The sequence below is a fragment of the Phasianus colchicus genome, chromosome 28, assembly GCF_987193195.1.
Source record: "Phasianus colchicus chromosome 28, bPhaCol1.hap1.1, whole genome shotgun sequence".
Taxonomy (NCBI): domain Eukaryota; kingdom Metazoa; phylum Chordata; class Aves; order Galliformes; family Phasianidae; genus Phasianus; species Phasianus colchicus.
The window spans coordinates 735848-751049 of record NC_143463.1 but is presented as its reverse complement, the minus strand read 5'-3'; the positions used below and the strand labels follow the sequence as shown (position 1 = coordinate 751049).

Sequence of the window (15202 nt, the reverse complement as noted above, 5' to 3'; positions counted from 1 at the left end):
GGGGAGGTGGGCTAGATGGCCTTTAAAGGTCCCTCCCAACTTTAAGGATTCTATGATTCTCTAAAGTCCTCTCATCTGGGAGTGGAAATGGAGGATGCCTTTAGAAGAGATGAACTGGCAGACTTCAATGATGAAAGCAGCATAAACATGCTGTAAGGGAAATGGGGGGTCACCAGGAACTCATGGCCACTTGGATATGTATGAGCTACAGCGATGCATTTCAGAACTGGATAAACAATTTCTGTATGAAGTGGGTGTAGGCTACTCAGAAGGCTACTAAGCTTCTTTCTGTCCAGTGTGAAACTGAGAAAAACATGAGTTAGAAAGGAAATGTCTGACTCTAATCTCACAGTGCCATGCAGTGGCTAGTGATGCTAATGCAGGACTGAAGACATGGGAGAAATACAGAGCAGGAGCACGTGGGTGATGTTACCTCTGAAAGACATCACACAGTTCTGCGTGGGGCCAGCTCTTACAGCAGGATATTAATTACATGGAGTGGTTCTGAGTCCAAGGGAATGATTCAACCCTGGAAAAACCTGTTTGACATTAAGGTATTTGCAGAACTCAGTTTGATATCTATGCAGGAAACAGTGGGGATAAGAAACACAAAAACGATTCTGACATCACAATGCCCTACAATCTCAGAAAGAAAAGATGAAAGGTGAAATTCAGGCTGGAGTCAAGTAGGTAGCTTTACAACACTGGTAATTAAACCTTTGTTTTGGTATCTAGGGAAAGGGTTCTCCAATATGCAGGTTGAATTCAGCTCATCTCCTTTAATGTCTGTAAAAGTCAGTCTCATCTGGGCACACTCTGAGGCCACCAGAAATTTACCTTCTCAGTGAGAAAAGCCTTAGGAAGGTGTTGGATTCCTTCCTCTGGAGATCCCACCTGATCATGAGAGAGGAATAATCAATTTAGACTTCAATTCCCTGTCTGGTCTTGCCTTGAATCTGCAAATGAAGCCTCCCCTTCTCTGACAGACAGCTCCTGAGTTTTTCCCACCCACGTATCACTGCAAAGCTGGACTCTTCTCTTTGTTCCTTGCCCATGTCTCCTTCCTGTTATAGCAGCTGGATTCCATATAAGGAATTCTGCCTCCAAGCAAACAGCTCCACAACCACCAACATTTTCCAACCAACCATCAATCCCACCTGAACATGTTTTCTTTTCCTAAGGGAAAGCTCATAACTCTGTCCCACTGGTCCACACAGGCTCTGTCAAAACTACTTCCTACACATAATTATTTAGCTGTGGCTGAACAATTAAGGATTGGACCACTGATATCAAGAGTCAGATTTTTCATTAGAGAGTCCACCAAGCCAATGCTGTGTTTCAGGAGGCTGTTAATTAATGCCCGTGCAGCTCAGAGGTAAATGCACCCATGACTGCAACACCCTTGCAAAGCTGGGCAAACCTCTGCACAAGGCCAAGCGTTGATACGGAGAACAGACTGGAAGTGATTTCATTTCAACATCTCAGCATGCTTCTGGGGCTTTGTGTTTTGCCAGGTCCTGCCAAGGCACTCATCAGCATTCTACTTGTCCTGTTCTCCAAATCGGGGGTTTGAAAACTTTTCTGTAACATGCAAACCAAAATTAGAAACCAAACATGAATTCAAGCTTCAAAGTTGTTATTTTCTTCACTGTTTTACAGGTCTTTCTGCTTTGCAAGCTGATCTCTAAAACCTTCCTTTGGAATGGCTTTACTCCAGTCAGTGTAATGGGTATCAGCTTAACCTCCACAATGATTTCAGTCTGAGGAGGAGGATTCAGTTCTCTCAGTTTGAGCACACTGGTCTGGCAGATAAGTATAAACCAATGGTCACATAAGCTAGAATCAAAGTGTATGCAGGCAACTAGTAATTTACTCCTCCCCAAGGTGCTCCATCACAGAACCACAGAACCACCAAGGTTGGAAAAGACCTCTAAGATCATCCAGTCCAACCGTTCATCTATCACCAATATTTCTCACTAAATCATGCCCTCAGCACAACATCTAAATGTACTTTCAGGACAGCTCAGATGTGTAGTTTCACATGAACTTCTCTACCATGAAAAATAAGGCCCTTCTTTGGCAGCAATTCCTATCCCTCCAGCTACTGTGGATTCCCCTGGATAGATGTATCTCCACTGGAGAGGGACCTGGGAAATTCATCCAAGGTTCATATCTAAGTAATGCCTGTACCAAGTGGGAGGGGTGACTGCAGAGGTTTCACAGAACCAGTGCAACTGTTATTGGGAGCCAAACTGGGATGAGGGGGGCATGAAACCCGACAGCACAGAGGTGACTGTCATGGAATTAGTATTGTCCTCAGTCCTTCAGAAACACTGTCATAAACTTCATCATTGGCTCTAAAATTAGACTGCCTGCCAGGAGCCTTCAGTCCTTGCCTCTCAGGCCCGGTGACTCCACTACCACTGGCCTTTGCCTGCAGTGTGGGACAGTGATGGCCATCAGATAATTACAATTTATTGCCCTTGCTCTGGCTGGACTTCGTGCTGCTGAGGATTGCCCAGCCCTGCCGTGTGTCAGGGTCTCTGCAAGGCCTCTCTGCCTCTGAGGGAGTCAGCAGCTCCTCCAGTTTAGGGCTGTCCTCAAACTCAGCATCCACTCGAGTCCTGCATCCAGACACCATCTCCAGACTGAACCTCTCCTTATTCATAAAGGACTGATCCTGTAGAGAGGGGTGTGATCTGAGAGGCTTAGAGATCTGAGAGGCTTACAGAACACTCCTTCTTTCCTTCGGTGTGAAATCTCAGATTGAATTTGTATTTCATCTCCCAAAGGAAGTAGAAGCAATGGCTCCAACATCAATGTAATGATTTTCTGCAAGAATCGAGCTGTATGTTCTTAGCTGCAGAGATACACAAATAGATAACAATCACAGCAAAATATTTAAAATTAATTCCAAGGGACAGCTTCCCTCATGGAGTATTTAAGTGCTCTCAAGCATGAGTGCTACTACGGCAGTGCTGCCCTATGGGAAACTTCAATACATGGGGAAGTCTGAAGATCCCATGAGAGATGCAACAAATTGAAAAAAAAAAAAAGAGCTTTGTGTGATGTGACTGATTGCCATCTGACACTTGAAATGTGATTTAAGCTGTGTGTGACTCTGTTTGTTCTCCTTAAACAAGGACGAGTATGGAAGATCTAATAAATGTAACCTCTCTTGTTTCAAAGACCTAAGTTAAAATGTTTAAAGTATAATTTTAAAATTGAAAACATTGGAATCTAAGTTTGGATTCATGTGACTTGGCAGGAATGGATTTGACATGGATGTGCACTTCTGTTCTGACAATACTGAACGTACAGAAATAATCTGTTTACAGTTTTCAAATAAATGTTGGTCTTCTGCAGATTCAGCCACAGGTCTAGGAAAGCTGGTATAACTGTGAACAAGCTGTAATACTTCAGAAAGTTACTTAAGTCAAATTTGGAAGGAGTGTTAAAGGGGACAGCTGTAACTGAGAAATTTCATGGAATTGCAGCACAGCCCGAGTTGGAAGGGACCCATGGGATCCTTGAGTCCAGCTCCCAGCTCCACACAGCACCATCCAAACCCAAACCTTTTCGCTGAGAATGGTGTCCCAATGCTTTTGTCTCCAGGGGATGCTGCTGCCTCAGACCCAACTTGCTCTTGGCAAGAAACCATAGGTCCCTTTCTGCAGGCTGCCTTCCATCCTCTTGTGCCCCATCTTTACACACAGCCAGGGTCACCCAGTCCCTGGTGGAGAATCCAGATTTACTTTTGTTAATTCTATACAACTGGTGATTGCTCAGCCTTCTAATTTGTAAACACTTCTCTGCAAGGCCTGTACACCCTCAAGGGGATCAACAGCTACTCCCAGTTTGGCATCATCTGCAAACTTAGTACAAGTTTGAGTCCTACGTTCATATCATTTACAGTAAGTTTGAAGAGAACTGGCCCTAGATTTGAGTTTTGGGGAATCCCACTAGTGAGTGGCTGCCAGACCAATGTAACCTTTTACAATATAATTCTTTGTGCTCAACTCATTGGCCAATTGTTCACCCATTTTATTACATACTTCTCCAGCTGCATGCTGGAAATTTTGTCCAAATGGATACTATAATAGACAGTAATCACAATCTTTGCTAAAATATGAAAAAAACCAGCATCTGCTGGCTTCTCTGGGTCATCTAGATGGGTAGCTGTCCTTGCTGTAAAAGGAAAGTAAGTTAGTTAAACAGGACTTCCCCTCAGAATTCATGTTGGCTATGACCAATGGCCGTGCCATCTTTCAAGTGTTTTTTAATACGTTTCAGAATGAACCTCTCCATAATTTCCAAGCGCTGAAGTGAGACCAACAGGACTGTAATTATCAGCGTTTTCTTCCTTACTTTTCTTAAAAATTAGAGCAACATTTGCCAGTTTCCAGTTAACTGCTTCAGTTTCCCAAGACCATTGAAGAATAATTGAGATAGGTCTCATCATGATACCAGTCAACTCTTTGAAATCCAGGGATGAAACCATCAGGACTCAGAGAATTATGAGCATCCAGCCAGAGCAGCAAATCCCAAACAAGTTCAGAACTGGGGGGGAGTTTACCGTTGCCACAGTCATGATCCTCAGACTCAGGTTTCCAGGGAGGAGGAAGGCACTAAGTACCTCTGCTTTGTCTACACCTCTTTTTGTGAAGTGACCATCATTGAGTAACGGGCCAACGTTATCTCTGCTCCTTCTTCTGCTGTTATCATAATTTTAAAAGCTCTTTTTGTTGTCCCTCGCAGTACTGGTCAGCTTCAGCCCTAACTGAGCTTTGAACGCATATTTTCTCCCTACAATGGCAACCAGCATCTCCATAGTTCTCCCACGTTGCCTGACCTTGCTTCTCACGTCCATGTCATCATATATCAAGAGAGAAAGATGCATTCTTATTTGGTTTCTCAGTAACTAAAAGTATAATTTCTGCTGCCTTTTTTTACACAGAGTAAAAGACATTGCTTCTATCCTTGCAGTGTTCCTTTATCTTTTTGATATTCAAAGTTACTGCAACAGATTACACGATTTGAAGCCTGGAAAGACAGCAGTGCAAATCTATAGAAAACATTTCCCCCACATGGGCCCCCACGGCAGGGAATGAGATTTTATCACTACAGCCCACCCTGACATTTAATAACAGGCCTGTGTTTGGTTACAATTTGCAGAACACTCGAAGTGAAAGACCTTTATAAAGTGAAAGCTGACTGTGCTATTAGAAATAACTATTTAAAACATCCACATATCTCCCTTGAAGTTCATCGTGTCAGAGATCTGGAGGCCAGCTGACATCAGTACTTGGAATGCCAGTCACCCAAGAAAAGGTATTGTGTTGGGATAGTGGGGAGCAACAGCAACTTGCATTCCATTCTTAAGGAAAAACAGAGTTCATTCAAAAAGTTAAATGAAACTGCAACTTTTTTCTTTCTATTTAAAATCCTCGCTCAGATGAGATGAGTGTTAGCAACAGAATCACCAGGAAAAAAAAGCTAATGTTTCTTAAGGCTACTTTCACATCCTGTACTTTGAGAAACTGAGCTCCAGTCTTTGTTGTTGTTTCACTTCTTTCCCTCCACATCTACCTTCATTATTATACTGAAGTGCCTCAGAGTTTCGATTCATTCAGTGCTGAAGCCCTTGGGGAAGCCTGACACAGTGGGACACAAATGTGCACCTCTCATTAACACCCAGCTGCCAGCTCTGGCTAGGGAATTCTTCCAACTTCATCCTGGCTACTTCATGACTTTTCCAACGTTCTGCTAAGAATTAAAGCAATATTCTTTGCACTCTGCACTTCAGACAATGGCAGAATTCAATGTAAACGTTGATTTTGGATCCGGTCTCCCATATTGCTGGATTGGATTTGGCCCGATCACTTAATGCTGAAGATGCTGGAAGCCAAAGGCTACAGAGCTTCAGAAAGAGAGCTGCAGCCCGCAAAGCCCATCCAACTCGGGTGCCCATAGACATGCTGAAACCCCAACCTTCCCATCTGCTAAAAATACAGGAATTGATGGAGAAAACATCTCTGTGTCACGTAGCAGAGGTCATGCCTCATCAGCCCTCTTCTCGTGCAGCACACGGGACTTTCAGGCCTTCCTTTCCAAAAAGCACAAAGAAACCACAGAGGAGAGTAACACAGACCTCCAAGCCATACTAATTCCATGGAAATGAGCTTTTAATGGATATAAACAATGAGCTCTTTTGTAGTCATTTTGTAAGAAAATTGAAAACACGCTAATAAAATGGCTATCGTGTTCCATTTGGGAGGAAAATGGGCCGGCCTACCCTCTCAGCTCATGGATAATACAGGAAAACTCCGTCCAATTTTAAAACATGAATGAGATTCAACCAAGTAAAAAAAATAAAGCCTCGTCTTCATCAGAAAATTCGAAATGTGGATTAGTTGTGACAAAAAGACTACTGCAGATCAGCCCTTAGGGTTATAAGTAGCATCTAATGTGTCAGTCTACAAATGCTAAATAGAAAGGGGTGAGTAAAAAGAGGTGGGCTTTGTAATTAAAGGATCTATTCCTCCTTGGCAGAATCTGTCTCCTATAGAGGCAGATGACTGTCAAAAAAGATCTGTCCTGGATGGATTTAAACAGAGCTTGTTGCACACAGTATGCAATGCCTTTCACCTCCTTGTCTGCTTTTTGTCTGTGTGCTTTACTACATCTTGTACCTTATCGTTCTAGAACAATTTTGGTTGTAGGACAGTTATTGCTTCTGGGGCACTGGAAAGCATCTTGGGTGACATGCCATTACATATTTCACTGATAACAGGGCTAGGAATTTTGTCATGCAATAGAGGAAGTGCTATTAAGAAAAGTGAAATTATTGGAAGAGAACCATTAAAATTATGGAAGGAAAGGATTTATTCAGCCAGTGATTCTACCCTTGAGAACAAGCAAAGGAATTGTTCCCTTAAGTATAATCTGATTTCTTAATAAAGATCTTTGTATAAGGAAGATGTGTCTGATTTCAGGTGTGACGTTTTTCTTCATTTTGTACCACTATTTTCAGAAGCGTTTTCTCGTGTCCTCCACAATTGTTTTCTTCCAGAGGTGTTAAGAAGTTAGCTTGATAGACGCACTCTTCTTTCAGACCTCGCACACTTCTAGTTCCCTGCAAACCTCAGCAGGTGCTGCTCTTTTCCAGTTCCTCCATCTGTCAATTTAGCAGTAAACTGACAACACCTGCCCTCCTTGCTCACCTTCTCATATAAACACAATATAAATGCAGTCCTTCGGTTTTCCCAAAGCTGGCTTTTGTTTTCAGGACTTGCTAAGAGAGCAACCCCTTCTCCACCTTCAGATCTTGTCTCTCCTCTTCCTCTGTGTTCTGTGTTTCACAGATGCCTATATCTACCAGAAAGTGAGCGGGCAACTCCCTGTGCCAGAAATTTCTTGTTATGTGTTTCATAGCCCTGAGCTCAGGAACTCTTGATCCCTTGAGCTGGCTCAGAATACAGTGGCCAAAAGCAAAAAATAAGCCACTATTTGAAACAGTCACAGTTTTTTACCGGGCACGGGCTTGCTCAGCAAGGGGAGCAGAAGCCTGAAGGGCATGAGAAGGGAATAGAGAAGGGCATGCAGAAGGAGAGAAGCTGCGAGCCGAGTTGAGAGCAACCAGTCAATGCAGCAAGCAGAGCAGGCAAGTGTTGAGATAGGGAGCGAGTAGCAGGAAAAGGCAAGAGCACCAAGAAAAAGAAGGAGAGGGGCAAGCAGATCAGTTAGGGAAAAGGAAGGGCATGCAGCTCAGCTAGGGAAGGGAGGGGACAGCTGCTCAGCTAGGGAAGGGAAGGGACAGGAACTCAGTTAGGGAAAAGGAAGGGCATGCAGCCCACCTAGGGAAGGGAGGGGACAGCAGCTAAGCTAGGAAAGTGAGTGGATAGCAGGTGAGGTAGGTATGTGAGGGGACAACCACTAAGGAAGCCAAGTGAAAAAACAACTGCTCAAGTACGTAACGAGGGGCAAGGAGCTCAGCTAGGTAAGTTAGGGGGAAGCAGCTCAGGTAGGGAATGAGAGGGGCCAGCAGCTCAGCTGGGAAAGTGAGGGGCAAGCTACTAAGGCAGGTAAGTGAGAAAACAGCAGCTCAGCTAGGAAAGTGAGGGGCAAGCAGGTCAGCTAGGTAATTTTTTTCGACGGGATGCCATTCAGAGGGACCTCGAGAGGCTGGAAAGGTGGGTCCGGGTGAACCTGATGAGGTTCAACATGGCAAAGTGCAGAGTTTGGCACTTGGGCCAGAGGAATCCCAGGCATCCCTACAGACTGGAAGGAGCGGTCCTTGAGAGCAGCCCTACACAGAAGGACCTGGGGGTCCTGATAGATGAAAAACTTAACATGAGCCAGCACTGTGCCCTTGCAGCTCGGAAGGCAAATGGGATCCTGGGCTCCATCAAAAGAGGGGTGGCCAGCAGGGACAGAGAGGTGATTGTTCCCCTCTACTCTGCTCTTGTGAGGCCCCATCTGGAGTACTGCATCCAAGTGTGGAGCCCCCAGTAAAAGAAAGACAGGGAGCTGTTGGAGAGGGTCCAGAGGAGGGCCACAAAGATGATCAGGGGACTGGAGCACCTCCCCTATGAGGACAGGCTGAGGGAGCTGGGCTTGTTCAGCCTGGAGAAAAGAAGGCTGTGGGGTGACCTCATTGCAGCCTTTCAGTACCTAAAGGGAGCCTACAAACAGGAGGGGAGTCAACTCTTTGAAAGGGTGAGTGACAGCAGGACAAGGGGAAATGGTTTGAAGTTGAGGGAAGGGAGATTTAGGTTGGACGTCAGGGGGAAGTTCTTTACAGAGAGAGTGGTGAGGTGCTGGAACAGGCTGCCCAGGGAGGTTGTGGATGCCCCGTCCCTGGAGGTGTTCAAGGCCAGATTGGATGGGGCCCTGGGCAGTCTGCTCTAGCATTAGGTGGGATGGTTGGTGGCCCTGCGTGTGGCAGGGGGGTTGGAGATTCATGATCCTTGAGGTCCCTTCCAACCCTGGCAATTCTGTGATTCTGTGATCAGAGATGAATTGCAGAAATAACTCTAGAACTGAGCAACCCTGTATTTGGGGGACGTACAGATTCAAATTCAAACTTGATTCTGTGTGCACGTTTTCTTGTTTTGCAGATGGAGCATTTTCATTACAGGGCTGACCAAAGATTCATCCAGTGTATTCAACACCAGTCTTGCAGCCATCTGGTACGCTTGGGAAATTGGGACCTGAGCTTGCCTATCAGCACAGTCGATCTTGCATAAGAAAAGCATCTTTACTCTTTGGGGACTCAGAAACTGAAAATGGAGCCTTGATTCCAGGTGCCATTTGCATTAAGAGATAAATATCAATATGGGAAGCTAACAACATTATTTGCTCCAGCATACTCCCACCAATAAACAGCCCAAAGAAGATTGGTGTTACATGCTGCTGTGTTGATGGGGGAGACATCATTAATCAGCAAACACAGTGACACAGGCTCTGACCTTTGGCTCAAATACAATCCCATCTGCTGACTTCACTCCCCAGGAGGAATCTTCTAAGTAGAAAACACAAACTCCTGGGAACTATGGAAGAATTTAACAGAGATATTTAATCTAGCTTTAATATTTCCTGGTTGCTTGGCTCAAATGAAGAATCTGAAAACAAGTGAAAACTATCTCTTCTTCCTAAACAAGATGGTCTCAGTGCAAACTGAGAATTCACTGTTTTCACCAGCTGCAAAATAAGTACAAACAGATTCAAAAAGAGAACTGCAGCTTCGAGGTTTTATTTTTGGAGCACACCTGGATAAAGGACATATCTTCTTATGGTTGAGGTCATTATCTTGATTTAAAACACTGGTCCAATGTTGCTTGGACTGTTACAGTAGTACAGACATTTCAGAGAACAGGAATGCGGGGCTCTATCTGCTTTAATAAGTAAGCTGTTCCTGACATATCAAAGCTTCTGCAAATTCTTTGACACAGGGCCTAGCTCTTTTTATATCGAGGAGGGGAGAGGAGAGGAGAGGAGAGGAGAGGAGAGGAGAGGAGAGGAGAGGAGAGGAGAGGAGAGGAGAGGAGAGGAGAGGAGAGGAGAGGAGAGGAGAGGAGAGGAGAGGAGAGGAGAGGAGAGGAGAGGAGAGGATGGGGTGGGATGGGATGGCTCAGTTGGACGAAATCTGCAACCATCATCAAATCCAACTGCCTGACAACTTCAGGGCTAACCAAAAGTTAAACTATATGAGTGAAGGCAATATCCAAATGTCCCTTGAGTGCTGACAGGCACAGGGCACCAGGTGCCTCTCCAGAAAACCTTTATCAGTGTTTAATCACCTTCATGATTAAGAAATTTTTCATAATGTCCAGTCTGAACCTCTCCTGGCACAGTCTTGTGTCATTCCCTCCCATTCTAAATAACAACTTCATACTTAGTGTCGGACAAACCCCTGACAAGATGCCAGTTCTCCGTTCTCCTATTCACACAGTTGTAGTGACTCACATGAAGCACATGGAGTAGTGACAGCTCAGACAAAGGTATCCTCTTCTTCTGACTTCATGATTGGGACACACTGGTGATTCATGTCTGGGAAACGAGCCTTCAAAAACAAACTCAACCCTGCCAGTTTAGAGTATCCTTCATGTTTATGTTGCTCTCACAGAAAGATCTGTAAGTCAACAGGTTGTGCCATAGGCAAGCACCACTCTTTTGGTGGTCTCTTTAGCAACTGAGGAAAGATAAGCTATGGAACAGACACTGTAGATGCTGGAGATGTCTCTTTTTATGGCTGTTCAGGAAGGAGAGTGAAAGGAAGCTGTTTATGGCTGCATCACACTGCGTTTGCAGGCAATCTGGAAGTGAGGACCCATGCGGAGGCCCCTTGCATCTGGATGACAGATTCAGACAATGGATTGTTTTTAATCTTCGTGTATAAAAAATTCCAGCTAAACTGATTTCATATGTGCTTTGTCTGGTCCCTGGCCAGCATGGGTGAGGCAGACCAAGGCAATGAGAACATTTTTTTTGCACACTAAAGTTGGGTTCATGGTTCTAATATAGTCCAGCCTTGGCTCATTGACTAGTCAAATTGCATGGGACATAATTTGATATGGGGAACTGGTTTGTTGTCTGAGATCTGTGTTAAAGGACTATTTTAGATTCTACTATTTCCAAGTCCACGGGTGCTGGAGAGCTGCAAGAAACCCTCCTGTTCAAACTTCAGAAAGTCTCATGGCATCCTGCCAATAAAAATCCACTGACACAGATGTTTTCTCAACATAAAAGACTGTCCAGCCCCCATGGAAGATTAACCTCCATAGCTGTATCTCACTTTGGAAAAGTTTTTCTGAAGGGCTGAACCCAAGTCACATGGCATGCACTGACAGAAACACTGCTAGAATTATACCAGCAGAGTGTATGTCTGGATTGCAGGAGAGTGGGGATATGGGAACAGTCACTTGGAAACAGTGATTTTGTTTTTCCCCCCTGAGAAATGACTCTTAGGAGCAACCTCACAGGAAACACATGCTGCAAACCCAAAGTGTTAGGAAGGTGGGTTTCTGGCATGCTGACTGCTTCTAATAGCTAGCTGCTTACAGCTCTGCCACTGTAAATAACTTTGCCACCTGGAAACAAATTCCAGGTTAAACATCTGGATTCTAGTGCATTCATCATCCCTTGCCTTCATTACAACAGAGCCTTGGAGAGGAATGAAAGGCAAGTGTAATTCCTGAAGCCCAGCTAGGTGGGACTGAGTTGCATGAGCACAATGAACACATTCCATCCTTAAAGTGGCATACACAGGCTAGTGGGGTTTCATTACAGTATGAGCTTTCATATTTGAGACAGGAACAGTTTAATATTGTTTTCATTTGTCAGATGTTTGGAAAATGCAACAAGTGTTTATTCCTCTACTTCTGAGAAGCGCAGCCTGCCTGGCAAGGCACAAGAACTGCTGCAAAACATTTGGGGACAGCATGTTCCTCCTATAGAGGTCTGCTCACCTCTCAGGGAACATTCTGAGCAGTGACAGAGAAGCTGCTGAGATTGGACCCTAAGGAACCAGAGCTAGGCTATCAACACAGCATCAAGAGTGCCCAGATTGGTGACAATGAATGATAATATATTCACTGTACATAATCTTAGTCTGTGCCCCACATTTTATAGAATCACACAGAATCACAGAATCACAGAATCGTAGGGGTTGGAAGGGACCTCCAGAGATCATCGAGTCCAACCCCCCTGCCAAAGCACAGGATCCCTACACCAGGTCACACAGGTAGGCGTCCAGGCGGGTCTTGAATATCTCCAGAGAAGGAGACTCCACCACCTCCCTGGGCAGCCTGTTCCAGTGCTCCGTCACCCTCACTGTAAAGAAGTTCTTGCGCACATTGGTGCGGAACTTCCTATGCTCCAGCTTCTGGCCATTTCCCCTTGTCCTGTCTCCGCACACTGCTGAAAACAGTCTGGCCTTGCCACTTTGCCCCCCACACCTTAGATATTTATAGACCTGGATCAGGTCCCCTCTCAGTCTTCTCTTCTCAAGGCTAAACAGACCCAGATCACTCAGCCTTTCTTCATAGGGGAGATGCTCCAGGCCCTTCACCATCTTTGTGGCTCTCTGCTGGACTCTTTCCAAGAGATCCCTGTCTTTTTTGTACTGAGGAGCCCAGAACTGGACACAGTACTCCAGATGAGGCCTTACCAGGGCAGAGTAGAGGGGGAGGATCACCTCCCTCAACCTGCTGGCCACGCTCTTTTTAATGCACCCCAGAATGCTATTGGCCTTTTTGGCCACAAGTGCACACTGCTGGAATCATCACAGAATAGAATGATAGAATGGCCTGGGTTGAAAAGGATCACAATGATCATCTTGTTCCAACCCCCTGCTATGTGCAGGGCTGCCAACCAGCAACCCAGGCTGCCCAGAGCCACACCCAGCCTGGCCTTGAATGCCTGCAGGGATGGGGCATCCACAGCCTACTTGGGGTTTTACTGCGGAATTCTGTGTCTTAGGGGTAGAAAAGGTGATGAAGACATTGCTTTCTGTGTGAGTTCTGAATGCAGCCAAGTGGAGCAGCGAACAACTTATCCTAAGCCAGAGAGTAAATGATAGTTCCAGGGGCTTCCAGGAAACGTTCTGCTTTAATTACCACAACTAGTCTTAATGCAGTTAAATTTTCACACCCTAAACAAAACTAGCCCTCTGTTCTGAAAACCAAGTCATTTGGCCATTTCCAAACAACACTACTTATCCCCTGGAAAATATTTTGCTTGGGAATGGCAGAACAGTGCATCACTTCATCGTGCCCTGCTGAGCTGCTAGACTGATCCTTGACCTTTACCAACAGACTGTAATCTGACTGCTGACACTAGAGATCAGCTTGCCCACATGCTCAGAATAGAGCTGCACCTGCTCACCTGGGCAAGGCATCTGGGTGCACCACTGAAGTGTTTTTAGAAGACAATTAATACTTAAACAGCATAGATAAGCACAAACTGTGCCCCAGAAACAGAGCATCATTTCCAAAAGAAATGCTGAAAATGTCATTCTCATCTACAACTCATTTGAAGAGAAGCAGAGGCTGGGATGGCATCAGTCTCCTTGATTTAAAGGAGGCTGCTGGTAGCCATGCCTCTGACAGGCAATTCCTGCCTCTGCCACTGAATTTTTGTTGGTACGCAAGGACAAATTTCAGGTTCTGGTCAACACATCAGTTGGAATAATATCACCAAGTCAGTGAAACAACACTGCACTGATTTGCTCCACACCCTCATCCTATGAAATCAGGTCTTCTGCAGTGCAGTGATGTTATTTCTGGTTGTCTTTTTCGATCACCATGAGCCAGTTGGACTCCACTCCGGACTTTCAGTTACTCTACTGAACTATAAGCACCAAGCTGCAAAAAGATAAATACCAATTGGATATAAGGGAACTATTCCTCACTATAACAGTGACAACACCCTGGGACAAGAACTCCAAAAGGACAGGTCTCAAGCATTCAAAACTCCATCAGAAAAGGTCCTGAGCAAACTGATCTAGCTTTGAAGCTAGCCTTGATCTAAGCAGAAGGCTGAGCTAGAGACCCCTTCTGTTCAATGAGTCGTGTTGGAATTAAAACAGCCTTCAGAAAACATCTGCAGGAAAAAAAAAAAACAAAAAAAAACCAAAAAAAAACAACCAGCAAACTATTTTGAGTTTAAGAGGAGATCTGTTTCTCATTTCCTTGCTTTGCACTCCAGGAAGCAGATCAGAAATTCATACTGCAGTGCATTCTCTGACCTGCCTTGGTGCTTGCAGAGCCCATTCCTGCTTGGAAATCGGTATCAAGGTATGGAGGCTCTCTTGCATCTCTGTTTTCCCAGCCTTGGAGATACCCTGCATTGCTGAGAGATTCTCAGGTGTTTACATGTTTTTCTGTTCTCAGAAAGCACCTGGGAGCAAAGCGCTGAGCAGTCTGGTGAAGCTGTGCAGATGTCTGCAGTCTTACCTTCACATCTGTGGCTGGTCTCACTCTGCTTGTGTCCTGCAGGGCATTTGCATTCATAAGAACCCACTGTGTTGATGCAGTTACCACCCTGGCAGAGTCCAGGAATGGCTTGACATTCATCCACATCTACAGGAAGAAAAAAGCAAAGACATTGGAAATTATAGCCATTGAAATAGATGAAGGTTCAGCCTAGGATGGTGAAGAATAGATCTATAAGAAATAAGAAACCTTGCTCCAAGTAGGTGAATTTATATTTTTCAAAGCAATTATCTACCAGTTGCATTAGCTATAAGGACATAAAATGGACAGATTGCTGGCATAACTACACAAAAAAAAAAAAAAGGGAGAGAAAAGTGTAATAGTGTTTTCCAAAGCCAAAATCCCCAGGCTCAGCAAGAACCTTCATATGGACAGCAATGCTACGATCAGTGTGGCTGCTCCCTCATGGGAGTAGCTGAGTTTGTTCCAGGTTGGTAGCTGAGTACAAGATGAGAAATGGTTTGCCTGCAGCCTTTAGAGAGCAAAGTATGATGCTGGGCAAAGAGGGGAACCTACAGACTGTTAGCTGTTCCATCAGCCCAGCCCCAGGACGCTCAGCCTGCAGCCAGGAGCTCCTCAGCTGTGAAGGGGCACTGCTTTCCAAAGCACCTCAAGAAGTTCTCAGCACTCACAGCTAGATCCAGCACTTCCATGTGCAGCAGATATTGATACTCCAGTTTTGTCTGCAGTAACGGTGACAGCACATA

General features: G+C 45.0%; 1 protein-coding gene across 4 annotated transcripts in view; it reads right to left on the bottom strand.

Annotated features, from left to right (window-relative positions):
* The window catches only part of FBN3 (fibrillin 3), a 130195-nt gene that overhangs the window by 52967 nt on the left and 62026 nt on the right, over positions 1-15202 (bottom strand). For all 4 annotated transcript variants that reach the window (XM_031610541.2, XM_090125837.1, XM_090125838.1 and 1 more), the window contains one exon: positions 14457-14582. In XM_031610541.2, the coding sequence (XP_031466401.2) occupies positions 14457-14582 (126 nt within the window). The remainder of the gene's footprint in view (positions 1-14456; positions 14583-15202) is intronic.